This window comes from Daphnia pulex, chromosome 4 (assembly GCF_021134715.1).
Source record: "Daphnia pulex isolate KAP4 chromosome 4, ASM2113471v1".
Classification (NCBI taxonomy): domain Eukaryota; kingdom Metazoa; phylum Arthropoda; class Branchiopoda; order Diplostraca; family Daphniidae; genus Daphnia; species Daphnia pulex.
Genome location: NC_060020.1, coordinates 7182834 through 7210548, shown reverse-complemented (window position 1 = coordinate 7210548; position 27715 = coordinate 7182834). Strand labels below are relative to the sequence as shown.

At 38.5% G+C, this 27715-nt stretch overlaps 3 protein-coding genes and 4 long non-coding RNA genes across 9 annotated transcripts; 4 read left to right on the top strand and 3 right to left on the bottom strand.

Annotated features, from left to right (window-relative positions):
* The first annotated feature begins 7812 nt into the window (after positions 1–7812).
* On the top strand, positions 7813–10679 carry LOC124192046 (mRNA-capping enzyme-like). Its single transcript, XM_046585186.1, has 8 exons — positions 7813–8694; positions 8871–9022; positions 9082–9367; positions 9428–9686; positions 9757–9945; positions 10031–10131; positions 10198–10409; positions 10485–10679. The coding sequence occupies exons 1-8, from the start codon at positions 8186–8188 to the stop codon at positions 10592–10594; spliced, it is 1818 nt and encodes a 605-aa protein (XP_046441142.1). The 5' UTR covers positions 7813–8185; the 3' UTR covers positions 10595–10679.
* Positions 10680–15380: 4701 nt separating this feature from the next.
* LOC124192045 (chromatin assembly factor 1 subunit A-like) lies at positions 15381–23512 on the top strand. The gene is made up of 9 exons (XM_046585184.1): positions 15381–15572; positions 20602–21031; positions 21200–21351; positions 21414–21700; positions 21787–21988; positions 22042–22199; positions 22260–22376; positions 22444–22897; positions 22963–23512. The coding sequence occupies exons 1-9, from the start codon at positions 15494–15496 to the stop codon at positions 23193–23195; spliced, it is 2112 nt and encodes a 703-aa protein (XP_046441140.1). The 5' UTR covers positions 15381–15493; the 3' UTR covers positions 23196–23512.
* On the top strand, positions 15726–17367 carry LOC124192048. Of its 2 annotated transcripts, none has more exons than XR_006873559.1 (6): positions 15726–15839; positions 15906–16068; positions 16135–16666; positions 16734–16841; positions 16945–17187; positions 17261–17367. It is a non-coding gene; the product is annotated as an uncharacterized LOC124192048 (long non-coding RNA). The 2 variants fall into 2 exon arrangements; XR_006873558.1 differs by having other exon boundaries at positions 15906–16233; positions 16332–16666.
* Positions 17444–18209, bottom strand: LOC124192047. The gene is made up of 2 exons (XR_006873557.1): positions 17960–18209; positions 17444–17763 (listed from the first exon to the last, which is right to left on the bottom strand). It is a non-coding gene; the product is annotated as an uncharacterized LOC124192047 (long non-coding RNA).
* LOC124192049 lies at positions 18825–19669 on the bottom strand. Of its 2 annotated transcripts, none has more exons than XR_006873561.1 (3): positions 19502–19669; positions 19276–19395; positions 18825–19205 (listed from the first exon to the last, which is right to left on the bottom strand). It is a non-coding gene; the product is annotated as an uncharacterized LOC124192049 (long non-coding RNA). The 2 variants fall into 2 exon arrangements; XR_006873560.1 differs by having other exon boundaries at positions 19534–19669.
* On the bottom strand, positions 19795–20595 carry LOC124192050. The gene is made up of 2 exons (XR_006873562.1): positions 20286–20595; positions 19795–19881 (listed from the first exon to the last, which is right to left on the bottom strand). It is a non-coding gene; the product is annotated as an uncharacterized LOC124192050 (long non-coding RNA).
* A 618-nt stretch (positions 23513–24130) lies between the features above and the next one.
* LOC124192543 (mRNA-capping enzyme-like) lies at positions 24131–26968 on the top strand. The gene is made up of 9 exons (XM_046585900.1): positions 24131–24828; positions 25001–25152; positions 25207–25483; positions 25544–25719; positions 25762–25802; positions 25872–26057; positions 26142–26242; positions 26310–26518; positions 26595–26968. The coding sequence occupies exons 1-9, from the start codon at positions 24320–24322 to the stop codon at positions 26699–26701; spliced, it is 1758 nt and encodes a 585-aa protein (XP_046441856.1). The 5' UTR covers positions 24131–24319; the 3' UTR covers positions 26702–26968.
* The last annotated feature ends 747 nt before the right edge of the window (positions 26969–27715 follow it).

Below are 27715 nucleotides of genomic sequence, written 5' to 3'. Positions count from 1 at the left end.
ATTCTAAATGATTCTACTTTGGTGAAACTGTTTTTGGAAAATCCGCAATGGTCTATGGACGGATGACGGCCTGGTGTTGTTCAACAGCCGTATTGTGATCCCACCCTCCAATATGCGCCCGTCAACTCGTATATTGGCCGAGCCTGTCCAGTGACATCACCAAGACGGTCAGCAGGGCGCGTGAAATATGCCAAAAGGTGCTGCCCAGCCTTGAACGCGAGCCTTTTATGTTTGATCTAAGTCCGTCTCGTGGGTTTGAGGACATTTCCATGGACATTTTTTGTCACGCCGGTAATCATTATATCTGATCTATGCCGATCGTTTGTCTGGTTGGCACGTGGTTTTCGAATTTGAACGAATTTAAAACAATGAATTTTGGCGTCCTCACGTTAATCTTAATTTTTTCTTTTCACTTAGATCTGAGGCCATTTACTACGCACAAATATGGATTCTGGAACCAGACCCGAGGAAGATCCCACACTTGAATGTGAAAGTCATCCCCCAAAGGATAGACAGATGAACAGAACAGAAGAAGTTTTTCGACGTGCCTCCGCTATTTGCAGCTAAAATTTCAGATAAACTTCCCTTCGTTGATTACCTCGTTGGTAAGCATGCCACATTTCTTGGATAGAGTGACTTGCCTGACGAGACATCATAGACCCCCTTCTATACTAGGAAAAGTCACTAATTTTCCGCCGAAAAATGCTGAAACCCACCATAGAGTTCAGAAAACTTATCGCTTGATCTAATATTGTTCTGACAATCCAAGCGAATTGGTGCGAGTAGTGTAATTGGGAAGATCCCGAAAAAAGGAGTTTTGAAGATCATTTTCTGAGAACATTTTTAAGGAACTAGACTCGTGGTGAAATATGACCACGGAGGATGAGAATAAAGAGAGACAACGCTCCATAAGCTCCTGTAGAAGGAATTGGACACATCCGCAACCCCTCTACTGAAAAATGCCAAATAAAGGGAATTGTACTCAATGACCAGGGATGCCAGTTGGGAGAAAGAAAATAGGCAGGGAACTTCTGTTTTGAAGTCAGTTGTCACGACATTTTTTTACAGTTGTCTGCTTGTTTCATTTTGTTGGAAACTTTTTGCTTCCATGACGACAGACAGTCGAATCGTCTGCTCAACGTGACTCCTTCCTTTGTAATGTGACGCAAACAATTTATGAAATGAAACAAGCAGACAACTGTCAAAACAAAATTGAAAGAAAATGGCCCAGGTAAATATTGGGTCAAACGAACATTTCTGAAATTTTTCAATGAATTTTTCAATGAATTTTTCAGTAAATATCCCTTCAAAAGTTCAATTTTTACAAATTGTATTTATTAAATTTTAAAGTCTAGGGGAGAAAAAAATTAAGACTCAAACTGATGCTCGCATTTCATCAAATAAATTATAAATCTTAATTTCACATTAAATTACGCTGACCTTATCATATTACTTTGTACTTATAATCATATTCTCTTAACTACTATATTCATTTGCAAATCTTAAAAAAATTTGAGAAAAAGCAGAAAATAAATATGGCCCAGGATACCCTTTTCCCAGTGTTCTGTATTTGACGAATAAAATACAAAAAAATACTTTAATACGCCCAATGAAGAAGTCAAAAATACAAATAAAATACAGCTTTGTTTGTATTTTTTGTATTTTATTCGTCAAATACAGAACTTTTCCACTCTGAGAGGATAGTGCCACCATAAGGGTAGGATCGAAACGAGGTAGATTTTTCCTGGAAAATTTATTTTTGGTTTATTACTGATACAGTATCCACCAAGCCATTAAGAACACTCCCCTCGTTTTGCGTGCTTTCTTATGGAGCTACGTGTCCTACAAAAACCTGAATAACTATTTAACGGCTATAGATAGATTTTTTCCTTTTTTTAGCGATGAGAAAAAGAGTACTCTACAAATCACACATTTTCTTAGGATGTACCCCCACGTCTCTACATCCTCGTTTACCAATCAAGAACACCCCCTTTCCCCGCATAAGCGCAGTGTTAAACTAGCTTTTTCTAAAATTGAAAAAAAATACTTAGAATGGCGTTAACACATTTTTCTTTATGCCAAAAGATTTAAGTCATTTATTTAATAGAATCGTGAAGTTTATTTAATTTAAAAAAACATTTTTAAGACCCTTACCTATTCCCTGAAGTTTACTCCCTCCCTCCAAAAATGAGGAGCGAGAATCCTAACTTCTCTTTGCACCATTAAGGGCGTTTGCGCGCGCGCTATCAGAGAACAACAACGCTAAGAACTTAAAAGGTGGGATTTTAATTGAAAATATACAATCAATCAATGGAAAATCAGTTTCTGGGTTTATTTTTTGAGTTTTAAAATAAATTTACAAAAATAATTCGAAAATCAATATCTGGTGGGGCCACCTTTTGCTAAAAAAACTGCCTTGCAACGATCTTGCATCGTACTGATAGATTTATTTGCAAGCTCGGGTGTTACTTGGCGCCATGCCTTTTCTAGTTCAGTCCATATTGTCCTTTTTGTTACTTTATTTGATTCTTCTAATCTTTATTTCACGAAATCCCACGGCTGCTCGATTGGATTCAAATCCGGGCTTTGGGGGGCCATATAATTCTTTTTAGAACACCTTTTTTTTTAAATACAGTAGTAATTAGAATAAAAATCAAAGAATAAATAAAAAAAAATTCAATACCAAATTTCTCTTTTCTGTCTAAGTATGAGCGGCGAAGATTGGAAGAGTGCTTTGGATTATCATTGTCCTCAAAATGAACCCCTCCCCACGAACGAGACACTCATTATTATAATGTTCTCCTGGTGCTCGTCGAACAAAGGTCTGCCTGTGTGTCTCAAAAATCTCTCCTTTCGTTTCATCAGTGAACAATATTTTTTCCATTGCCGAGTCGTCCAATGGACGTGTTCTTTTACAAACTTCAAACGTTTCTGAATGTTCAATTTGCGAAGCAGTGGTTTTTTACAAGCCACTCGGCTATTTATGCCGTAACTAACTAGAGATCTTCTTACCTCCGACAAAGAAACAGGGGAATCGACCGCGAGATTTATTTCTTCGGTTAAAACTGGCCTGGTAAAAAGTTTTTTGCCTATTTCTTTTTTATAATAAATACAAATATCGAGCAGCTTTTATGAAATTTTAAGTTTTTAACATTTTAACAGCTGTTACACTTTCGACCTACACTTTTTGAAATAACTCGATAAGAAGAACCACTCTCTCGCAGCGTGATTTACTTACGACGGAAGCTACATATGTCATAAAGTGCATCTGACGAAAGGTAGGAGGGACTGGAGTAACGCGGGAGAGTTTTCTTTTTTTCGCATATCTCCCAATTTAATCACCGTATTTTATTTTTTTACATTTTTATGATGTATTTCACATTTAAAGGTACCCCCCATATTTTTATTTTATTTCAGAGTAAACCATTTTAGTAAACCAAGAAGAGACGGTTAAAGTTTTCAAAAATTTTTGGGAGGAGCCTATTTTGTGGGGTAACTTAGGACACTACCCTGGTAGCACGCCTCTATCTATAGGATGTACGTCGCCCATCTTTTCAGCCGAGTGAGATATCTTAACCCGACGTCCATAGGATTGCCTATGTCTATACTAATGTCGCGCTGTAAGACATCCAAACGGGTACGGCTTACAGCCGTCTTCAAAATACTTAAATAAAAAGAAAAAAAGAAACGTTCTTTGATGGGCGCGAAACCTCTTTCTTTGGAGTGGTATTCCAGTGCTCTACCCACTCCACACTCTCTATTACTTTCCAACTGTATTTGGTTCAACCACTCTAAATTAATATTAGCAGTTAAAATTATGAAAATTTAAAGTCCTTGTCTTCCTCATCTATCCTGTGGACAGATAATTTGGACATCTCACAGACGTCATGTTTAGACACAATTGGATGTCCGTGATCGTATGAGAAACGTAGATCTATAGAACATCTATACGAAGATAGTATAAGACCGTAGAAAATTGAGTATCCATGTGATATCCAATTTAGGTTGTAGCTAGATCAGATATGATTTAGACATTAAGACATCTATATGATAGACGATGGATGTCAGTGTGCTACCAGGGTAGGTTGGGTAGGGTGGGACGATTGCTTTATAAGCCTTAAAATTGTAAAAAAATTGAAAAAAATGAAATCGTGTTCCCCTACATCGATTCTATGTGTCTGTAAAAAAATTTATGAATTATCGTGTTAATTGAGATTTGCAATTTATGAAAAAATAGCTTAGCTCCGCAGTCAAATCTCCCTGCTCATCTCAACTGCAGTAAAATTTGCTGTCCCCAATTTCTCAAAATATCAATTTTTTTAATGTCCATATTTCCTAAAATAATGGGTCTAAAATTAAAAATTAAAATAGAAATGAACAAAGTTTATATCCATGTAAATATAGCTAATATGCATTATTTTTGTATTTTTCCGTAAACCTTATATGGCGGCGAAAACAATTGTCGTTCGCGTCATAATCAATGTAGTCAATTTTGAATTGAAAACAGAATTTATTTTTTTTGCCCGTGTTTGTCACCTCGTCATAAGCCCGTTTTCTCTGTTTAACAGAGGAAAAGGCGCACGGGGTGGAAATGGGGGGGGAATAGAACGGGCCGAAAAATAAATAACCGTTTTAAATTTAAAATCTGAAAAAAAAATCAGCTAATTCCTACCCATTATGGCTACGGCCAAAAAAAATGGCGTGTTCCGACGAAAATTGGATTTTTGGGAACACCAAGAAAAACGACTGTTTCCATAGAGTTTTCTCGCGCGTTCCCAAACTTTGGGTAGGTTCTACTGAAGATAATAAGGAAACTCACGAGCATCGCGAGGGGTTGGATGGCAAAAATAATAGTGTTCATCAACGACGACAAGAAATTCAGTGTACTGCCGACAGGATATTTTAATAGTGACGGGATAGTGGCAGTTTCTTAAGGCAGGATGTGGTTGTGATGTGGATACAATTAATTGACGCCAACAACGAATCAAATTCGAGAGAGTTGCCCAATTTGCGCCAATATTGTCGATATGTTCTATGTCGAGGAAAACGAAGATTTCAGGTATATCACTGTAATAGACTTAGGGGAGAGTGGGGCTAAAAGGCCTGAGCAGGTCGCTCTTTTCTAGTTAATTAAGCTATGTTTTTAATTTAAAAATTTGAGCTTTTAATCATGTGTGCATCATTATCATGTGCACTAATATTGCAAATTTCAAGAATACATGACTAGCCGTTCTGAAGATAAACAATAAAAACCATTTTTTCACTTTTCTGATGTAAAATTTTTCGAAAAGGTTTCTCAGATAATTTCTTTTGGAATAATGATAAAAATATTTAAAAATACTAAAGAAATAGAGAATTTCATCTTCTTTTGACTATATGCAAAGGCGTAAACAGAAAAATAGATTATAGTGGCTTAAAAGTTAAAATATATTTTGTGTAGAGTAGACGACCTTTATTGTTGGGGCTATTTCTACCTTTCACCGTAGGGCTAGTTGGCTTATGGAAAATTGCTTTTGCTGAGAATAACTGAATTTTAGAATAAGCTCAAATTACTTATGGATATTAAAAACTAATCAAGGGAATTATATATAAACCACATTGAAAAAATAAATCGTTGTTATTATGATTTATTTTATCAAAATCGAGGTTTCAAATAAACCCCCGTGTCGGCTGTTTACCATTAGAATTTCAGGGAAAGGCAACTAGCCCCGTTGAAGGGGCATGTTGGGTCATTTTTATTTCGGTTTATAACTTTAATAACGCTGGAATTGTAACTCATAAAATTTAAAAAAAATACGTTGAAGATAAAATAATTTCTTCTTTTTTTTAAGACCAAAAGATATCAAAAAGTTATAGAGGCAATTCACATCGCGGTTTCGCGTGTCAATTGTTTCGTAACTAAATTCAAAAAATTCAGATTTTGAAAAATTTAACTTAAAAACTCGCTTTATTAAATTAATACATATTAAATAAAAGTGTAGGTTATGACTGTAGTAACTTTTTCTTCGTTTATTTTACTTCTATCAAATTGTTTTTGACTTCCAGAACTGATCGACGGTCATTCTGCCAAAAAACCTGTGATTCAAATGATGAAAGACCGATTGGAATTGCCGAAAGTTCTCGAATGTATCAATAAATCTCTTTCTTAGATGAATCATGAATGTCAACCTAGGGTGTTTCATTTCCGATGAAAGTCGGAATTTTTGCACCAAATTTTTTGTGACCGACTAAAATATCGTTAAAATAACACTGATTTTTTTTTTAAATTAAATCTACTATTGCCGCAAATGAAAAAAAACCCAAAACCCTGTTTTTTTATTTTTTTTTGGGTCAGTTCTTACATGATCAATTTCTTATTTTAACTGTAGATTGCACACTAAGAAAGCAATTTTTGCTGAAAATTTAAACTTTGTCCTATTTTATTTGGTATTGCCGCAAATGATTACAACATAGAAAATTTCAAGTGCCTTTTTGAACAATTTACGGAAATAGTTGATTATTCGAATTTTCTTTGGTGAGGGATGGAACTAATCGTCGATGGTGTTCTATAACTTAAAAGTGCATATTGAAGTTGTTCCTCATCTTCAGTTGCAAATTTCGTCAAATCTCTAGAGGTGACGAATGATTGCGCTGAGCGTGGAGTCAAAATAATTAATGTCATGATTTCAAACATGTAACTGAAGATGATGAGGAACAACTTCAATATAACAACTTCAATAGGGTGCATTGTGGGTTTAGCAGCATATTTTTACAAACGACGCGTCATACGACTAAGCCTATATACTATTTGTTTGAAATTGAAAATCCCGCCTTCGCATATAATGCACGCCATCTATCAGTGCGCAATTTAACTTCACTTATTGTTAGTCACATGTTGAGTGTTGACTCGTCGTTGTTGACTGTTTTGAATCTCCAGCAGCGGGTTGTTCATTTACGTCGTTGAAGTGAAAACCATGCATCACGAACGTCACGAATAGAATAAAACAAGAGTTCGATTTGTATGACAGTTCAGAAACAATCTATAGTTTGAAAAAATGAGCTGGGAAAGGAATCTTGACAATAGGCCAGGCCCGATTCCTCAACGGTGGCTGCACTGTCCTCGAAAAGATTTTTCTATAGTTGGAGGAAAGTTTTTACCGTTCAAAACTCCACTAGATGCAAGATACGATAGTCAAGTCGACGATGAATATACTTTTCACCCAGAAATGGTATTTTCATCAGCCAAGAATATGAAGTTGGAACTAGGGCTATGGATCGATCTTACCAATACCAGCCGGTACTACGACAAGGATGTAGTAGAACAAAATGCATGTAAATACGTGAAACTCGAATGCAAAGGACACAGTGAAACTCCCAACCCCCGACAGTCGAACAAGGCCTTTTTGTCGAACAAAGGATCTCAGGTTGTCAAGCGTAATAACAATCTAGGTTCTGCTATCGGCCGCTGTGGTGCGCATCGGCGTAAACTGCACACGTTTTTTTGCTCGACTACTACTTTTTCAATGGTATAACATCTATACACTGGCTGATCTAATCCTTTTGGACGCTTTACTTTCAGGCGGGAAACCAAATTTTAATTAGTAAACAGCAACCTGTTGTTCTGTGGACTACTTCTATGAAAGATTTTCTATTGCAAATATTGTGCCCTGCTACAAATATTGTGCCGATTCTGTAGCCCGGGCCATGACAACCCGGGCCACCCGGGCTAAAGAAAAGAAAAGAAAATATGAATCCACCGAGGTATTTTTTGTACGGGGCGGGCACCGGGTCGCACCGCAAGGTCTCGGGCCAACCCGAGCAGCGGCGCCATCTATTAGTCAAATAAAGAATCTCGTTTATCTGCAGCTAGAAAGTGCGAGAAAGAAAGATGAAGGTGAAGGATATAGGATCTGTTCCTTTGATTGTGCCGAAAATCAACATCATTTGTGCAAGAAATTTTTCAACGGTTAAAAATTTCAAATTCAGCCGACAGTGGTTTGAAAAAGCTAAATTTGTTGTCCCCCTGGCGGGACGCTGTAGCATGTTTACGACAGCATGAGGACTGAGGAAAAAAGTAAATAAACCGTCAGAAGAAACTAGAGCAGCAATTTTCGTACGCTAGTGGGCAGACGTCGTCTATCAGCTCAGGAAGTTAAAATCTCGTAAAATTTTAGCAACTTTGACAATCATTTTCTGATATCGAAAAATGAGCCGGAAAAGGAATCTTGACAACGGGCCAGGCCCAATTCCTCAACGGTGGCTGCACTGTCCTCGAAAAGCCTTTTCTATAGTTGGAGGAAAATTTTTAGCATTCAAAACTCCATTAGATGCAAGATACGAAAATCAAATCGACGATGAATTTACTTTTCACCCTGAAATGGTATTTTCATCAGCCAAAAATATGCTGAAGTTGAAAATTGGGCTGTGGATCGATCTTACTAATACCAGCCGGTACTACGACAAGAATGTAGTAGAACAAAATGCATGTAAATATGTGAAACTCGAATGCAAAGGACACAGTGAAACTCCCAACCCTGAAACTGTGGACCTCTTCATCAAGCAATGCACGGAATTCATTTCTCAAAATCCTTTAGAAATTATTGGAGTCCACTGTACCCACGGCTACAACCGAACTGGCTTTCTCATTGTTTCATACTTGGTACAGGCCATGGACTGGTCAGTAGAAGCTGCGGTCAATGAATTTTCTAAAGCAAGGTAACTATCACCAATTTGAACCATAATAGGATAACATTTACTCTACAGATGAATAAATTGGCCTGAATTTAAAAAAAAAAAAGGTTGACAAAGATGGGCTCTTTAGTTTCAACTACTATTTACTAATATGTTTATTTACCTTTAACAAACAAACATGTGTTTCCTCTCTTTAATAGACCCCCTGGAATCTACAAGGAGGACTATATACAACAACTATTCACTCTCTATGGTGACATAGATGACACCCCACCTGCTCCTGCCTTGCCAATGTGGCATTGTGAGGCTGATGATGATACCCACATCAAAGAAGAAACAGAAGCTGTTGATGGTATATTTTATATTAAAACTATTCTCTTAATAACCTAAGAGTCATGTTCACGATTAAAGACAACAAAGGTGATGACCAAGCCAGCTGTAGTACTAATAAGAAGAAAAAACCACGCCGAGAAGTGGCACAAGACAAAGCCAAATTCATGGAAGGGATACCCAACGTGAAGCCTACTGATAGGGATATTACAGCCAAAGTCCAATCAAAGATAAAAAGTCTCACGGGCTTCACATCATCTGGATTCCCCGGCTGTCAGCCTGTTTCCATGGATAATATAAACATTGAATTAATGAGAAATCAATTTAAAAATCCATACATGGTGTCATGTAAAGCTGACGGCACCAGGTAATTGATCTCGTCTTTATAGTTTTACGGTACCTTTTAACTTTTTCACGTCGGATTCAGGTACATGATGTACATTATGGGACAAGAACAGGTCTACTTTATAGACAGAGACAACGCAGTGTTCCAGATCGAGGGTGTATCGTTCTTCTCTTCGCATGATGACAAGCATCATTTGGTTGACACCTTAGTAGACGGTGAGATGGTCATTGATAAGGCTGACGGGATGCGCCATCCACGCTATTTGATCTACGATCTCGTCTCCCTAGAAGGGAATCAAATATGTCAAGACAATTTTTCGATCCGCTACAGTGCGATCGAAGTAGGCCAATGTTTAAATTTATTCTATTGATTTTTCTTTTTGATTTATTGAATATCATTTTTAATTCCAGAAAGAAATAATTGAACCTAGAGTGGTTGCCATGAATTCGGGACGGATTATCCGAGAAGAACGTGAGCCGATCGGCATTGAACAGAAAGAATTCAGGCCCGTGGCAGCTACTTCCACTCTTTTAGAAGAGATGTTTATGAGACAACTTCAGTATGAAGCTGATGGTCTCGTTTTCCAACCAATACAAGAGGTAAAAGATTTTGCAATATCTATGGCCACAAAATAATTTCAACTTAACTTTAATTGTCAACGTGTTGTGTTCTTTTATTGTATAGCCTTATAAAGCAGGTCAGTGCTCGTCCGTCTTGAAGTGGAAACCACCTTCTCACAATTCTGTTGATTTTCGACTAAAAATTGAAATCGATAACCGTCCTGGGTAATTTCGTTACCTCTCTGTAACAAATAGGCGGTAGTTGAAATTAATTTTAATTTGGTTTTTTAGGATGCTACGAAAACGGATTGGCAATTTGTATGTCGGTGGGAAGAATGACACTCCCTTCGCGACAATGAAAGCTACCAAGGAGATGGTCCCCCTTGACAATAAAATTATTGAATGTCGATATGAAAAAATGAACAACGGCGGCGAAGGCAAATGGGTCTTTATGAGGGTAAGAACCGACAAAAGCTTCCCCAACAGTTACCATACTGCTACAGGTAAACAAGTGCCATCTTTTTTATATCGACAATTCTTTATGAACGCGTAATTTAAAAATATATATATATATATAGCTGTCTTACGAAGTATCAGTGAACCGGTGACCAAGGAGATGCTAGAGAACTTTATTAAATCGGCGGTCTCCACCTCAGCGAAGACCGCATTAGCAGCTAATTGCAACTAATTCGTCGTGTTCACTTGTATTTCTCGTGGTCCTGACTTTTAAATTAATTTGCCAAAGAAGAATAAATGTTAAATTTAACCGTGAAGTCAAGGTGCTTCACTTGATTTTGTCTCATTAATTATCGAGTGCATACACTGTAGAAAATTGGGAGTAAATAATAGGGGTTTGAACCATCGATCAAATTGTACCCGACAGTATCGCAAGTTTCTTAAAATTACCCTCTTTTTCCAATTTCTTAAGTTGTAGCTCAACATTCCTCTCAGCAGCAAGATAAATACTTGAGTCGAAATTTTCATAAATACCCTTAACAATGACATTTTATTACCATGGTTTAATAAAAGGTATTTGATTATCTGCTTCTCTCTTTCGTTTTGATGATGGATATAGTACTCTATTCGTTGAATGGGATCCTATATCCTAAATACAACAAGAATAGAGTGACGAAAAAACAGAAAATGATTAGATTTTTACAATGTGGGGTCCACCTCAATCGACGGTCCGCGTCCAGGATAAATTTTACTTTTATTAAGGCCAAGTATAGTTTTCAGTGAGTTCATGTAATCGTACAGGTCCTCAAGGACGGCAGTTCCTTACCCAAAATACAGTCCTCACTGAATAAAGAATTCTCTTCCTTCAAATGTATGATAATTTGGTCAGTGCTGTGACCAGGTGTGTGGTACATTCTACGGAATGAATAACATGCACAATTCAACTAAGCATACCATGCAATAGTGATTGACTTACCTAAATTGGCCGAAATTGGCTCCTTCAACTGAAACTTCCTGTCCATCGGTTAATTTTTCAAATTCTATTGTTCTATCTTGAATGTGAAATTTTTGAGACTTTGCAGTCGGATGAACATATTGTTTTGATGTTAGCAATTGAATGTTGGAAAACTATAATTTGTAATCAACCTTTGTTATAATTGATGGTGATTTTTTTTTCCGCACCCCCAACATCAGGTTGGTCGCACAACTGATTATTTTATATTCAAACTTGAGACGAGTGATTGGCAGTAGGCGGGATCGCTACTAGATGGCAGCTAACGTATTTCGGGATTCGAAAACTGTAGTTTGCTCGTCTGGCAATCTAGTGACTACTAACAGCTTTGACACTCGGCGTGATTCACGCGTACGCTGAATAACGAAGCAAGAAATAACAATAAAAGAAGGAGGGAGTGGGAGGGACGGCAATCCGTCGGAATGTATTATGAACACTATGGCTTTTATGGCGACGCCAGCTCGGGTTTGGGAGAGATGTAAACAAAAGTCCTTCCCAGGCAGCGCTTTCTGGTGAATGTGTGTGACGGCGACGCGGTAAAATGTTGAAATGTTTTCCAGGACAAATTGAATGGGCTTTTCGGAGAGTGATTTGAAAGCGCTGGGGTCGGGATCTAAGGCAGAGCCTCGCGTGCAAGGAACGAAAGGCTCGAGAGCGACAAAAATTTAAATAAGGCCATTTTACCACCGGTTCTCTGGCACCTCCCCAAATAAGTAGCCGCGGCCATGACTCACTGAAATCCAACACCTGATCGACTCTGCTGGAACAATTTATTTATAAATACATATATATATATTTTTTCTCCCCCTAAAAAAAAGCGTGTACGCACAACACACGTCTCTACCACCGTCGTCGGACGTGTATGAATAACAAGCCAAGTTTATGTTTATGGCAAAGTAGCAGCAGCGCCGTAACACAACTCCCACGGCGGCGACGGCCGGCTAGCATGTACAGTTCAGCAGACACCGCCGTTTTTTTTCTTCCACACAGATCGACCACAGCAGCTAGAGCGTGATTGTATACGAGGAAAACCTATTGACCTGAACCTTTGGACAGGTCAGAGGTTATTCTAACGCGCCTTATCCTACACCAAGGTTTCAAGAAATAAGAAAAAGAAAAATAAACGAAGAAAAATAGACAGAAAGAGAAGCAAATATATCTCTTTCGAGAAAAAAAAAACGTCGAGTTTCAGTTGGCCTGAAATAATCATAAAGTTTTTTTTCTTTTTCTTCTTCTCTTTCCCAGTCGAAAAGAAATATGGCTGCGCTACAAAACTAGGCCTCTCGTTGCTTTATTTTTTATCGCCTCGCAGGTTTTTCTTCTTCTTCTTCTTTCTAAATGGCTACAAGCTACAACGACCGGCTCTGGTTTCAATAAACGGCCTTTTCTTTCTCCCGCGCCTCTTCTTCTTCAGCTCTTTTAACTCGACGCTTGGCTGTTATTATATGGAGCCAGCAGACCCACACGTATCCAGTCTGCGGGCCCCCAAGTATTGGTGATTCTTGAAGGCTCCGGCAAAACTTACGGCGCACTTTCATTCTGGTTTATGTGTCTCGCTGACCTGCTCGTTTCCCTTTATCGCACCACCAAAAGGGGGGAGGAAAGTCGGAGGGGAATTTAAAAAAACGAAATAAAAATTGAGTCGAAGCAAGAAAGAATAAACCCCCGCCACCAACGCCTCCAGTTCCAGATTATATGAAAACCTACTATATCGCGGTGTGTCTATACATGAACTTTGCTTACGTCCCTCAACTGATGAACATTTTTTTTTTTGGAGGGGGGAAAGAAATAGGAAAATGTTCGACACATCCGTAAATCATCCGGGTCCAACTAAATGCGAGGCGGGTCGAAGTCCTTCATAGTTCTATTTTTCTGCTATTTACTTTACCCGGGCATAAATTTCATGTTTGTTTCATTCTCACTCTTATATGTGATATCAGTTCGTCAGTCGTCTAAACAACTACAGTGTGTGTGTGTGTGTGTGTGATATAAATATACCAATAGAGAAGCGACTGAAGTGAAACACGTTCTAAGGTCCCGGTTTCAATCACAGACGGCTGGATTCTTTTTCCTGACGTCATGGACAAACTCTGTGTGTCTGTCTGCATCTGTTTATGTGCGTATGTGAGCGAGCTCCGCTCCAATTACAATTAATATCATATTAAGTCGAAAGGAAAAGATGGGAGGAGGACTCGGGTCTTATCGTCTACGGTCTGGCAATCAGCTTCATTTTTTTTCTCTCTTTTAAAATTTCTTTTTTCTTTTTTGTGGATGTCGGTCGTCAGTGGGTGTTGTTGTTCCAGGATCCATCACCCCACACGTATATTCAGACAGGGCACATATACACATACACACAGAGAGAGCACATACCAGATCTCTCCTATCGATGTGTATATTTATCATCGGGCTGCCCATTAACATATCAACTTCCCCTGCTATCAGTGCCGACCAGGAGGTGGTGTGGTGTCTCTTCTTCTTTCTCTGGCCATAAGCAGGGAGGAGCTAATATATACCAGTGACCGTGTGCACACAAGTTGATGCGCTGCTGGTGTGGCGTTGGGTCAAAGTTCAGAGTTCGGTGGTGCCCACAAAAAAAAGCCAATTCCCAAACAATCACAGACATACACACATACAACAAGTCACTGAGCACGACCAGGGGAATTGAATTTCAATTTTTTTTTTCTCTTTAGAACTCGGCCGACCGTGGGTCTATATATACTAATAATAATACTGAAGATGATGTCCAATGTCTTTTTCTTAAAAAAGAATAGTCTAAAAGTCAAAATAATGAAGTTGAAGTGGCGAAGGAGCGGCAGCAGTGCGTTGCTCCGAGCTTCCAACTGCTGCTGCGACATAAAGGCGACCGAGAGAGAGAGAGCGACCATTCCCCAATATAATGGCGGTGCCTGTTCTCGTTTAGGAATGCGTGTCGGTCTTCGATAAGACACCGAGAGCCCGCCGCGTGACTGAAGGCGCGGTGGTTTAGGTTTTTGTCGGAGGAAGCAAGAAGGGGAGGCTTGCTGCTGAACTTGATGAGTAAGCCACGACACCACCAGTCCTCCTCCTCAAACGTCAGCAGTTATATCCTCCCTCCCTCCCCCTTTTGTACGTGAGGATTTTTTTTTCCTTCTTCTTCTCCTACGTCAACTTCGGGAAAACTCATCGAGTCGACTTTGATTGGAAACGGCCGTGGGATGTCCGAAAACACAGAAAGATTTTTTAGAAAAATAGGCAGGATCATCACGGTCAGGAACCACACGCACCCTAGCAGGATCCGTAGCGCGGAGTCATTGGTGTAATATATATGTACACGTAGTACTATAAAGTTAACCGACTATCCCGTTAAATTTGATTCAATTACGTCGGCTGTAAAATTTATTTTTTTCTTTTTTTTAAAAAAGGGAGGAAGGAAATGATAATGATTATTCGATTAATCATTCACCCACACCTATACACTGGCTGATCTAATCCTTTTGGACGCTTTACTTTCAGGCGGGAAACCAAATTTTAATTAGTAAACAGCAACCTGTTGTTCTGTGGACTACTTCTATGAAAGATTTTCTATTGCAAATATTGTGCCCTGCTACAAATATTGAGCCGATTCTGTAGCCCGGGCCATGACAACCCGGGCCACCCGGGCTAAAGAAAAGAAAAGAAAATATGAATCCACCGAGGTATTTTTTGTACGGGGCGGGCACCGGGTCGCACCGCAAGGTCTCGGGCCAACCCGAGCAGCGGCGCCATCTATTAGTCAAATAAAGAATCTCGTTTATCTGCAGCTAGAAAGTGCGAGAAAGAAAGATGAAGGTGAAGGATATAGGATCTGTTCCTTTGATTGTGCCGAAAATCAACATCATTTGTGCAAGAAATTTTTCAACGGTTAAAAATTTCAAATTCAGCCGACAGTGGTTTGAAAAAGCTAAATTTGTTGTCCCCCTGGCGGGACGCTGTAGCATGTTTACGACAGCATGAGGACTGAGGAAAAAAGTAAATAAATCGTCAGAAGAAACTAGAGCAGCAGTTTTCGTACGCTAGTGGGCAGACGTCGTCTATCAGCTCAGGAAGTTAAAATCTTGTAAAATTTTAGCAACTTTGACAATCATTTTCTGATATCGAAAAATGAGAGGGAAAAGGAATCTTGACAACGGGCCAGGTCCAATTCCTCAACGGTGGCTGCACTGTCCTCGAAAGGCCAAATCTGCACAACTTGGTCTCAACACGCCGCGGCGGTACTTACCGCCGCCTGACGGGACAACCACCGCGGCGGTACGTACTGCCGCGGCAAATAATTTCCCCAAGATCACAGCGCCACTCGGTGGCGGCAGGCCGGTAGCTTTTCTTAAAGGTAAACAATAAGTATTGTCTGCTAATTGCTAAAGCTTTGACAATTTAAGCAATATTTCGTACGGTCTTATTGAAACTTAAGTAAGTGCTCTGAAAATGGATCAACCTCCTGAAGACCCAGGTATTTTTCTTACATTTTTTCGAAACGTTATCTGTAAGATGTTTTCAAATTCTTCTGTTCAAACAGATTTAAATGAGTCGAAAAAGAAAGATGAAAAGAACGCCAAAAAGATATTGCAGCGGTTGGGTGAGCCTAATAGAGGTTCAAACCTCAGACAACAATCAAATCTTTCATTTTTCAAGCCCAAAGCTTCTCAGTTCTAAAACCCACAAGCCAAACTCTAGTTCATGTAGGTAGATGGCATCAAATCAAATAACAACGTACATAACAGATGATTTTCCACCTGCGGATGTAGAAGCTGCTGGTCATCCAGCAGCTGCACCGCTGGAAGGCTTGGACTTGTTTCAGAATGTAACGAATCCAACTGAAACTACTGTTGATGTTGATGAGATGAGTAAGTGTTTCCCAAACTTACTCCTTCCTTATTTAATGCATGTTATTTTCTATTACTATTTGTTGGTAAAAAATAATGGAAAATGTGATGATTGACAGGGAACTCAGGAAAGAAAGACTGAAAGGCAAAGAATGGCAGTCAAGAAATGAAGCTCTTCATGGAGCTTGGACAACAGAAATACAGACTATTTTCGTTAATGCCGAACTCAAGAGGAGAAGTCAGTTTCATAGTGTGTGCACTGTGTGCAAGAAAAGTGGCCGAATCCTCGTATGCTGTTATGATTGTAAGCAACATTTATGCTGGGAATGTGATTATGCATTCCATTTTTTCAATCCACTTCATGCCAGAGTTTATAAAATAAGTAAAAACTACTCAACTGAGCAACTATTACCAACCGAGTTTATGAACGAGTTTGGTCAAAAAATTGAGAAAGGTACTGATATTGTTTGGCCATTTTTGAATTCAGCATTTGTTGTGACAACACTATTTCTTATTTATAGACGTTCCTGTAACTTGCTTCCCTCTTTCCAGGTGTTGGAGTTGTAGCTGGACACTTGTGTATTAAATACCGGAACCAACGATGTTATACTGTTATCACAGTTAAAAAGGTATATACGGACCCATTAAGAAATCATGATTTCTGCGTGCACATGTTGTGCACATACATTTATTGTCAATCGAAAGTCTTTACAAATATCTGTATTTTCTTAGGAAGGTTCGATTTAAAGTCTGCCAGTTTCAGCTGCACTTCTTGCGTGTAGGGAGGCCCTCGATGAAGAGTACGTTTATTCAGAATGGCTACCAGGTAAACCAGGAAAGGATAAGGAAGAACCTGCTAATCTCTTTTTTGATGAACATCTTTTGGATACCTGTACGAAATTCAAAACAATACTCCTGGAACATCACAAGAAATGTTTCTGAAGTCTTTCTCAAATGTCTACTCAAAATGGCCAGGTAATCTTAAATTTAACTGAACTGATTTAGCAAACAATAACCTTAATATATGATTTTTTTTTATCCTTGTCAGCCAAGTTACATCAATCCAATTCTGTTTTTTAAAGCCTATGATGAGAATAATCTAATGAAGTGCATTCATCTCGTTCAGTTCTTACAATAATAAATCAGTGAACAATTCTTATGGTTTAAATTTTGTCTATTTTTTAACAAGTAATCACACCTTGGTTGTCTCTTAACATGAAAACTGCTTTCATTAAGTGAAAAAGTTATATATTTTGATTTATCAAGTCAGCAATGTTTTAGGAAAGGGTAAAAATATGTAAGACTATCGTACTACTTCAGAACTGTGCCTTTGAGGAAGGAATCCTGCTTGTATAAGATGCATATCTTGTAACTTACAAAAGTTGTTTAGAAAGATAAGAACCATTCTTCAAGCATATAATCTAGCTTGAACTGCCATGCAACAGGAGAAAAGTGTCTGTCGAATGACCATGAGGTGTGCTGACTTGAGCGAAGATGGATGAGGATGGAATAGTCTGGTCTGTTAGCTGTAGGATTATAACTTTCCAATGCCTAATAATTATAAGAAAATACATATATATTACATCTGCTTCTGTTATGTTAATATTTTCAATGTTGACTGGCTTTATCTTTATTGACCTGACTATAAAAGCAGGTTTCAATCAGTCTCAGCAGATTGAAAATTAGCAAAATTTAAAAGTTATCTAATACTTTAGAGAATTAAATATTCCTGACCTTGTATAATTACCTGTTACTTTGTATTCTTCCTAATAGTTAACGTTGAACTTACGGTATGCTACAAATCATACTCAAAATGAAAATGAAAACAGAAAAAAATCACATAATAACACTCCAAAAAATATGTCTTTATTGTTATGGTACGTCAAGTAGGATTTCCCATCTAGCCATAAACAAAAAAAAATGAAAATGAAAGTATCCCTAAACACACCGGAGAGGAGGGAAAATCATCGGCTTAACACGAGCCGAAGTCCGGCTGAGTGTCGACTACCATCCGTAAGGGGAGTACGAGTGTTTTACTTCACAGGAAAGGCGAAAAAACTTTATCGCAGTTTTCTGCCCGAGGCACATTTTTTACGCGCATAATTTCATTTTTATATTTTTTGAGAGATAATTACACGCCAATTCATTTTCTGAACACAGAATTTCTCTATCTTTAATCGATCACATGCAATTAATTTCGCAAGATTTTACCACCTGGTACGAACTCATGCGCTAAACAGCCCCGACTGTGGGCCCACGGCCGCCGCCATCGTTGAATGAAAGCCGTTGGGGACGGAATTTTTTTTCAGTTTTTTCTTAATAATTATAACTTTAAACATGTTTAGATACAAAAATACGAAGACCAAAACTCGCTAAGAAGAACGGTTTTCAAGATATGACGTAAATTTGGGATTTTTTTTTGTACGGCACTTGCCATTAAAGACCGGCGGGGGGAATGGGGCTTCGTCCCGTCTACCTGAGTCTCGACGACCGTACTAGCTTATACACTAATTTATCAGTGTTTATAATATCTTAACGGAAAATTATGTAGATTTATATAAAAATAGACGAGTCAGGATACAGCGTGTAAAAACAATGCAATCAAAGAGAAATATTGGACAAATCTTTTTTATTGTATTCAAATAAACACGTACGTGACCAGCGAGAATTTTTAATTTCAAAACAATACAATTGTGACGCTACACAAAAGTGTGAGGGCCAAGATCGTCTTGACTTAATTGAGCACCAAAATATTTGAAACGCAAGAGTACAGCTTAGTGAAACCCATCAACGAGTGCCATTTTACCCTCCAAAAAATGTGTTTTATTATAAATTTTAAATGGGAAGTTTAATCAATTCAGAACCGACAGAACATGAGCTTTTTTTTTCATGACATGAGACTTGGTGCTCTGGCTTCTGTGTGGGCAGGACACATCTACTCTTATGGCCACTGAAGGAATAATTATGCTCATTGGAGTACATCACGATACCATCTGATGTAAATAGAAATGATACAAATACATTAGTACTTTGAAGTCTGAATGATGAGTCACAATTCAAAACCTATTTAGTTGCACCATTCCCAAGATTCCAGTTATTTTCCTGACAAGGACGTTGTAAAAATGAAATGCTATTCACAACACACGCTTCAGCTGCAGGATCAGTATACTGAAACAATGTTACCTGAGAAGTAAAAAGAAACAAAGAGAAATTAAATTCTTAAGTTGATCCCAAAATAAAACTGCTGTTATATTGTTCCCAAATAAGTGAGGGCAGTAAAGGGGCACACCATAAAATGTCTTTGCAATTTCCAATGCCTACTTTGTCTCGTGTTCTGGTTTAGCAGCTGGAAGGGAATAGACTTTGGGTCTACAGCTTGGTCAAAGCAAACTTCATATTCATTGATCCCTTTGCCACAAAAAATGTAAACTCTGACTTAATTTGCAGTCATGTCAATTCTAAACATAAGAAAGAGATCAGCACAATCAGCACGAAAGGATTTATGAAAAGTTTACTTGCCTGCTTCTCCCATGTTCACAACTGGTGGTATACTTCTTGTGCATCAATACAAGAGCAATCAATAATGTTTAACTATTTGAGCCTTCCCTATTTGAATTGAATGAGGCTGAGCCATGTCTTGGCATGCACCTTTCTCTTTGCTGGGACAATCTGTTAAATTTATTAAATACTAAATTTACTATGTTTAACATGACTAGATCCGTGGTGTCATCCATGATTGATAGAGGAAATACAAATAAAAATTGTGAAGTGATTCACAGTGGAATTTTTGAGATGAGTCAGTGGATGCAGTGGATGGAATCAAGAGCCATGACATCACGGCCAATCGCCCAATCGGCCATGCTTTAATGCAACATAAACACAAGCGAAAGTGCTGCCATCTACATTAATATCAGTAAACTGAATACCGCCAATGTTATTATATTACAGAATTATTAATAAATCTTGTTAAAATGGTGGGTTCGAAAGGAATTTTTTCATGATAGAACATTACTTAATTTAGTAAATTCTCTTCTGCGTGTTTTTTTGTCCTAATTCATAATAATTCAAATTACTTTGTTCTGGGGGCTGGTTGCTGGAAGTTTGTGGCCCGTGATGTTTTGCACTGCAAGCCCTATTAACACCTTATTTCGTCCAAATTTAAAAGATAAAATGATTTCTTAATTGTGTACAAATGCTTCTCAACAACGTAAAAGGTGTTAGTTATGCGGTATCTTCTGTTCGTCGTGTGTATTGCCCTTGCCCCACATCGCCACCGAGTGGCGCTGTGATCTTGGGGAAATTATTTGCCGCGGCAGTACGTACCGCCGCGGTGGTTGTCCCGTCAGGCGGCGGTAAGTACCGCCGCGGCGTGTTGAGACCAAGTTGAATCTGCAGTGGGAGGCAAATTTTTAGCATTTCAAACGCCACTGGATGCAAGAGACGATAGTCAAGTTGACGATGAATATAATGTTCACCCTGAAATGGTATTTTCATCAGCCAAAAATTTGCTGAAGTTGAAAATTGGCCTTTGGATCGATCTTACTAATACCAGCCGGTACTACGACAAGAATGTAGTAGAAGAAAATGCATGCAAGTACGTGAAACTCGAATGCAAAGGACACAGTGAAACTCCCAACCCTGAAACTGTGGACCTCTTCATCAAAATTTGCACGGAATTCATTTCACAGAATCCGTCACAAATAATTGGAGTCCACTGCACCCATGGCTTCAACCGAACCGGCTTTCTCATTGTTTCATACTTGGTACAGGCCTTGGACTGGTCAGTAGGAGCTGCAGTCAAGGAATTTTCTAAAGCAAGGTAACTCACCAATTTTAACCATATTAAGATAATATTTAGTCTACAGATGAATGAACAGCGTGAATTAAAAAAAAAGTTGACGAAGATGGGCTCCTTAGTTTCAACTACTATTTACTTGTGTGTTTATTTACCTTTAACAAACAAACATGTGTTTCCTCTCTATAATAGACCGCCGGGAATTTTAAAGCAAGAATATATTAGAGAACTTTTCACTCTTTATGGTGACATGGATGAGGCCGCACCTGCCCCTGCCTTCCCAATGTGGCATTGTAAGGCTGATGATGATACCCTCATCAAAGAAAAAACAGAAGCTGTTGATGGTATATTTGATTAAAACTATGCTCGTAAAAATTCTCAAGGTTTTTACTCGTTTTTGATACAGGAGTCACCATTGCTAAGACTTCAACATTTAATTTACTAGTTGATTATCCTTCATCTGACGAATCAGATGCTTCAATGGATGATTCAGGAAAGACTCGGCCAGATGAAACATCCACTCCTAGGAAAGGAGTGAAAGGCAAGAAAAAGCCTGCATTATCCCAAGAAGAAAGACTCTCTCAAGTGTTTACAAATTTTTTCACTCAAAAGAAAACAACCCCGGCCAAGAGTGATGACCAACCTTCATGTCACAATTCATTAACCTGTATCTTAGCGTTCCCACCTTTCCAGGTAAGTTTTCATTAACAAGATATGTTTTGCTATTCTTATTCCAAAGAGGTAACGTTTTCATATTTTTGTGTGATACCCGTGTACAGATAAAAGAAAACATGAAATTAGCCCCTACTGTTCGAACGGAATTTGATACACTCAGAAAGGAAAATTTTGAGCAAATCCTGCAAAAGTCGAAACCTACAACTGAATTAAATCCTCGCCAGTACATAGAAAATAGAGGAAGAAGCTGTGGTGCTACTTGGCCGCTTGATAAGGATAATGAGAATAATGATGTGGAAGTGATTGGTAGGTGAAATTTATCTTCATGTCGGAAACGTATTAAGTATCGTTGAATATAGGCGAGGACGAAGCGGAAGCCCCCACGATCGTCCATGCTGTCTCTCGAAGAATGCGGCCCAAGTTATTGAAGTTTTATGAAAATCGTCGTCCTGCTTATTGGGGAACCTGGAGAAAATCGAGTAATACAGTGGGTCCAAGACGTCCTTTCGGCAAAGAGGTATAGACAATTCAAAAGACAAAATAAATGAAGCAAGTAATGTACGCCAACATTCTATAGGTCATATTCGATTACGATGTCGATTCTGATGATGAATGGGAGTCTGTTGAACCGGGCGAATCTTTGACCGATTCCGAAGGTGAAGGCGAAGAAAAAGAGCCAGCCGACGAATATGAGGTTCGTTTTGTTGAAACGAGAATTTAAAAAATCTTTCACTGGCACCTAACAAGCTTTTTATTCATAGGTCAATGAATTCCTTGTACCCCATGGATACTTGAGCGACGAAGAAGGAGAGAAGGACGAGGACGAGAGAGCTCTATCCCCGTCTGCAGCCAAAATTAAACTCAAGTTAAAGGAAGAGCAATTTGAGAGAGAAATGAAGAAGGAGACGTTTGATATCAAACCCAGCTTGATCGGTTGTTGCTGGTCGGATGACCTTAACCCTAATCCGCAGCATCTCAAAGTTCTTGAGCGCAACGCAGCGGTTGTATTGTCTTCAACACTGCCAATAGAACTAAAAAGTGAATATGGGGAGCCGGATGAAAACATCAACAAGAAAACAACTAAACGCTTCGTTAATGAAAAAGACATACCTGACCTTATTCGCGTACTTCATGGAAGCTTATTCGGTAAATCCACGATTGTTCAAGAGTTTCAGTTGCATTTGGAACGCAATAGAGACGGAGAAAACCAGAAAGGTAACAATTTTACAAATTAAATATTCGTGCTTTCACTATTATATTAATATTTGGGATGAATTTAGGTCCGTCCAAAGCACAAATATTGGCCAAAATTGCTCAAATTGCGTCGTATAGCAGATGTACAGAAGCCGGAGCAATGAACGGAAGAAAATGTTGGCTCGTGCAACCAAATTTTCTTGAGCATTACAATCTTGCTGAATTATCGGTGATTAATGCTTGGGAATTCGCTACCGAGACGAAAAAGCGAGGAAGTAAGGCCGACGAATCTAAAGATCCCGCGCGTGTCGCCCATTAAGGAATGTGATCAGCCAGGTAGTTTCTTCATCGCAGGATAACGAGCTTCTAGAATCGGTAAAAATTCAAATGAGCCAGCTAAGCAACCAACAAACCCAAGAGTGACACTAAAAAGACTCATTATAAACTGACGACTCATTGGATGGGGTGAAATGTTTTACTGTTGAGTTATTTGTGTCGTTCCTTTCGAGTAATTTTATGTTTAGAGCATGTTTTTTTCCCCTGCAAAATTTAAAAATTTATATGTTGAAATATGGGATGTATTTTTTTCTGTAACCGTTGCATACACCTAAATTTCTATTACACGGATGAAATATATGAGACCGATTGTAGGGAGCTAACGCGGGGGATAAAAAGGTTGGCAGCCAAGGGGCCAGAGGCAAGCTAAATTTGTTGTCCCCCTAGCGGGACGCTTGTAGAGCATGTCACAACAACAACAACAGCGTTAGAATTTTTTTTCGTACGCGTACTCTGGTGGGCAGACGTCGTCTATCAGCTCAGTTAAAGCACAGACTAAGAGGGTAAAGACTACGATCAGGGATAGGGCTAAGAGGAATGCTTGAAGCGATGCTCGTCCTATGCCGTATGGTGGCGCGTCGAGCACACAAATCTAGAGCCATTATTTTTCCTCTTTCCCTACTGATTTGAGTCTTCACACACCGTAAGTTTATAATTAAACCATTTACATTTCAATAGTGATGTTTTGTGTAAATATAGCTTAGATATCCCCCATGTTGTGGGAATTTTTTTAAATTTCTATGTGATAGAAATTTAATTAACTATTGACTTTTTAATTTAATTAATTTAATTAACTATTGACATAGACATTTAAAAAAAATTCCCACAACATGGGGGATATCTAAGCTATATTTACACAAAACATCACTATTGAAATGTTAATGGTTTAATTATAAACTTTCGGTGTGTGAAGACTCAAATCAGTAGGGAAATAGGAAAAATAATGGCTCTAGATTTGTGTGCTCGACGCGCCACCATACGGCATAGGACGAGCATCGCTTCAAGGGGTTTATAGCCGTTCGTGGTCTTTACCCTCTTAGTCTGTGGTTAAAGTTAAAATCTCGTAAAATTTTAGCAACTTTGACAATCATTTTCTGATATCGAAAAATGAGCCGGAAAAGGAATCTTGACAACGGGCCAGGCCCAATTCCTCAACGTTGGCTACACTGTCCTCGAAAAGCCATTTCTGCAGTGGGAGGCAAATTTTTAGCATTTAAAACGCCACTGGATGCAAGATACGATAGTCAAGTTGACGATGAATATACTTTTCACCCTGAAATGGTATTTTCATCAGCCAAAAATATGCTGAAGTTGAAAATTGGCCTTTGGATCGATCTTACTAATACCAGCCGGTACTACGACAAGAATGTAGTAGAACAAAAGTCATGCAAGTACGTGAAACTCGAATGCAAAGGACACAGTGAAACTCCCAACCCTGAAACTGTGGACCTCTTCATCAAAATTTGCACGGAATTCATTTCAAAGAATCCGTCACAAATAATTGGAGTACACTGCACCCATGGCTTCAACCGAACTGGCTTTCTCATTGTTTCATACTTGGTAAAGGCCATGAAATGGTCAGTAAAAGATGTGGTCAATGAATTTTCTATAGCAAGGTAACTATCACCAATTTGAACCATAATAAGATAACATTTAGTCTACAGATGAATAAACAGCCAGAATTTAAAAAAAAAAGTTGACGAAGATGGGCTCTTTAGTTGCAACTACTATTTACTAATATGTTTATTTACCTTTAACAAACAAACATGTGTTTCCTCTCTTCAATAGACCCCCTGGAATCTACAAGGAGGACTATACACGACAACTATTCACTCTCTATGGTGACATAGATGACACCCCACCTGCTCCTGCCTTGCCAATGTGGCATTGTGAGGCTGATGATGATACCCACATCAAAGAAAAAACAGAAGCTGTTGATGGTATATTTTATTAAAACTATGCTCGTAACCTAAGAGTCATGTTCACGATTAAAGACAGCGAAGATGATGACCAAGCCGGCGGCAGTACGGGAGCCAAGAAGAAAAAACCACGCCGAGAAGTGGCACAAGACAAAGCCAAATTCATGGAAGGGATACCCAACGTGAAGCCTACTGATATGGATATTACAACCAAAGTCCAATCAAGGATCAAAAGTCTCACGGGCTTCACATCATCTGGATTCCCCGGCTGTCAGCCGGTTTCCATGGACAAGAAAAACATTAAACTATTGGAAAATCCATACATGGTGTCATGTAAAGCTGACGGCACCAGGTAATTGATCTCATCTTTATAGTTTTACGGTACCTCTAAACTTTTTCACGTCGGATTCAGGTATATGTTGTATATCATGGGACAAGGACAGGTCTACTTTATAGACAGAGACAACGCAGTGTTTCAGATCGAAGGTGTGTCGTTCTTCTCTTCGCACATTGACAAGCATCATTTGGTTAACACCTTAGTAGACGGTGAGATGGTCATTGATAAGGCAAACGGGATGCGCCATCCGCGCTAATTGATCTACGATCTCGTCTCCCTAGAAGGGAATCAAGTTTTTCAAGAACATTTTACGATCCGCTATCGTACGATCTTGGTAAACAGTGTTTACATTTATTCTACTGATTTTTCTTTTTGATTTATTGAATATCATTTTTAATTCCAGGAAGAAATAATTGAGCCGCGAGTGGTTGCCATGAAATCGGGACGGATTATCCGAGAACGTGAGCCGATCGGCATTGAACAGAAAGAATTCTTGCCCGTGGCAGCTACTTTCACTCTTTTAGGAGAGAAGTTTATGACACAACTTCAGCATGAAGCTGATGGTCTCGTTTTCCAACCAATACAAGAGGTAAAAGATTTTGCAATATCTATGGCCACAAAATAATTTCAACTTAACTTTAATTGTCAACGTGTTGTGTTCTTTTATGTATAGAGCTATACACCAGGTCAGTGCCCTTCCGTCTTGAAGTGGAAACCACCTTCTCACAATTATGTTGATTTTCGACTAAAAATTGTTACCGATAACCGTCGTGGGTAATTTCGTTACCTTTCTGTAACAAATAGGCGTGTAGTTGAAATTAATTTTAATTTGGTTTTTTAGCATGTTGAGAGAAAAGATAGGTAATTTGTATGTCGGTGGGAAGAAAGACCCCTTTGCGATAATGAAAGCTACCAAGGAGATGGTCCCCCTTGACAATAAAATTATTGAATGTCGATATGAAAAAATGAACAACGGCGGCGAAGGCAAATGGGTCTTTATGAGGGAAAGAAAAGACAAAAGCTTCCCCAACAGTTACCATACTGCTACAGGTAAACAAGTGCCATCTTTTTTATATCGACAATTCTTTATGAACGCGTAATTTAAAAAATATATATATATTTTTAGCTGTCTGTAGAAGTATCATTGAACCGGTGACCAAGGAGATACTAGAGGACTTTGTATCTCTTATTCTTCTTAATCGGAGGTCTCCGCCTCAGCGAAGACCGCAGTAGCAGCTAATTGCAGCTAATTCGTCGTGTTCAGTTTTATACATCTCCCACACTACTTTTCCTTTTGACGTCGCTCAGTATTCCGCTAACTGTTTTAAATTCTTTAAGGTGTTCCGAGGTGCGACTTTTTTCTAAATTAATTTGCCAAAGAAGAATAAATGTTTAATTTAACCGTGAAGACAAGGTGCTTCACTTTATTTTGTCTCATTAATGATCGAGTGCATACACTGTAGAAAGTTGGGAGTAAATAATAGGGGTTTGAACCATCGATCAAATTGACAGTATCGCAAGTTTCTTAACTTTACCTTCTTTTTCCAATTTCTTAAGTTGTTGCTCAGCATTCCTCTCAGCAGCAAGATAAAGACTTGAGTCTAAATTTTCATAAATTCCCTTAACAATGACAATTTATTCCCATGGTTAGATAAAAGGTATTTAATAATCTGCTTCTCTCTTTCGTTTTGATGATGGATATAGTACTCTATTCGGTGAATGGGATCCTTAATATGACAAGAATAGAGTGACGAAAAAACAGAAAAATTCTTAGATTATTAAAATGTAGGCTCACCTCAATCGACAATCCGTGTCTAGAATAAATTTTACTTGTATTAAGGCCAAGTATAGTTTTCAGATAGTTCACGTAAATCGTACAGGTCCTCAAGGACGGCAGTCCCTTCACCCAAAATACAGTCCTCACTGAATAGTGAATAAAGAATTCTCTTCCTTCAAATGTATGATAATGTGGTCAGTGCTGTGACCAGGTGTGTGGCACACTCTACGGAATGAATAACATGTACAATTCAACTAAGCAATCTAATAGTGATTGACTTACTTTAAATTGGCTCCTTCAACTGAAACTTCCTGTCCGCCTATTAATGTTTCAAATTCTATTGTTCTATCTTGAATGTGAAATTTTTTAAACTTTGCAGTCGGATGAACAAATTGTTTTGATGTTAGCAATTGAATGTTGGGAAAACTATCATTTGTAATCAACCTTTCTAAATGGATTGGTGGATTTTT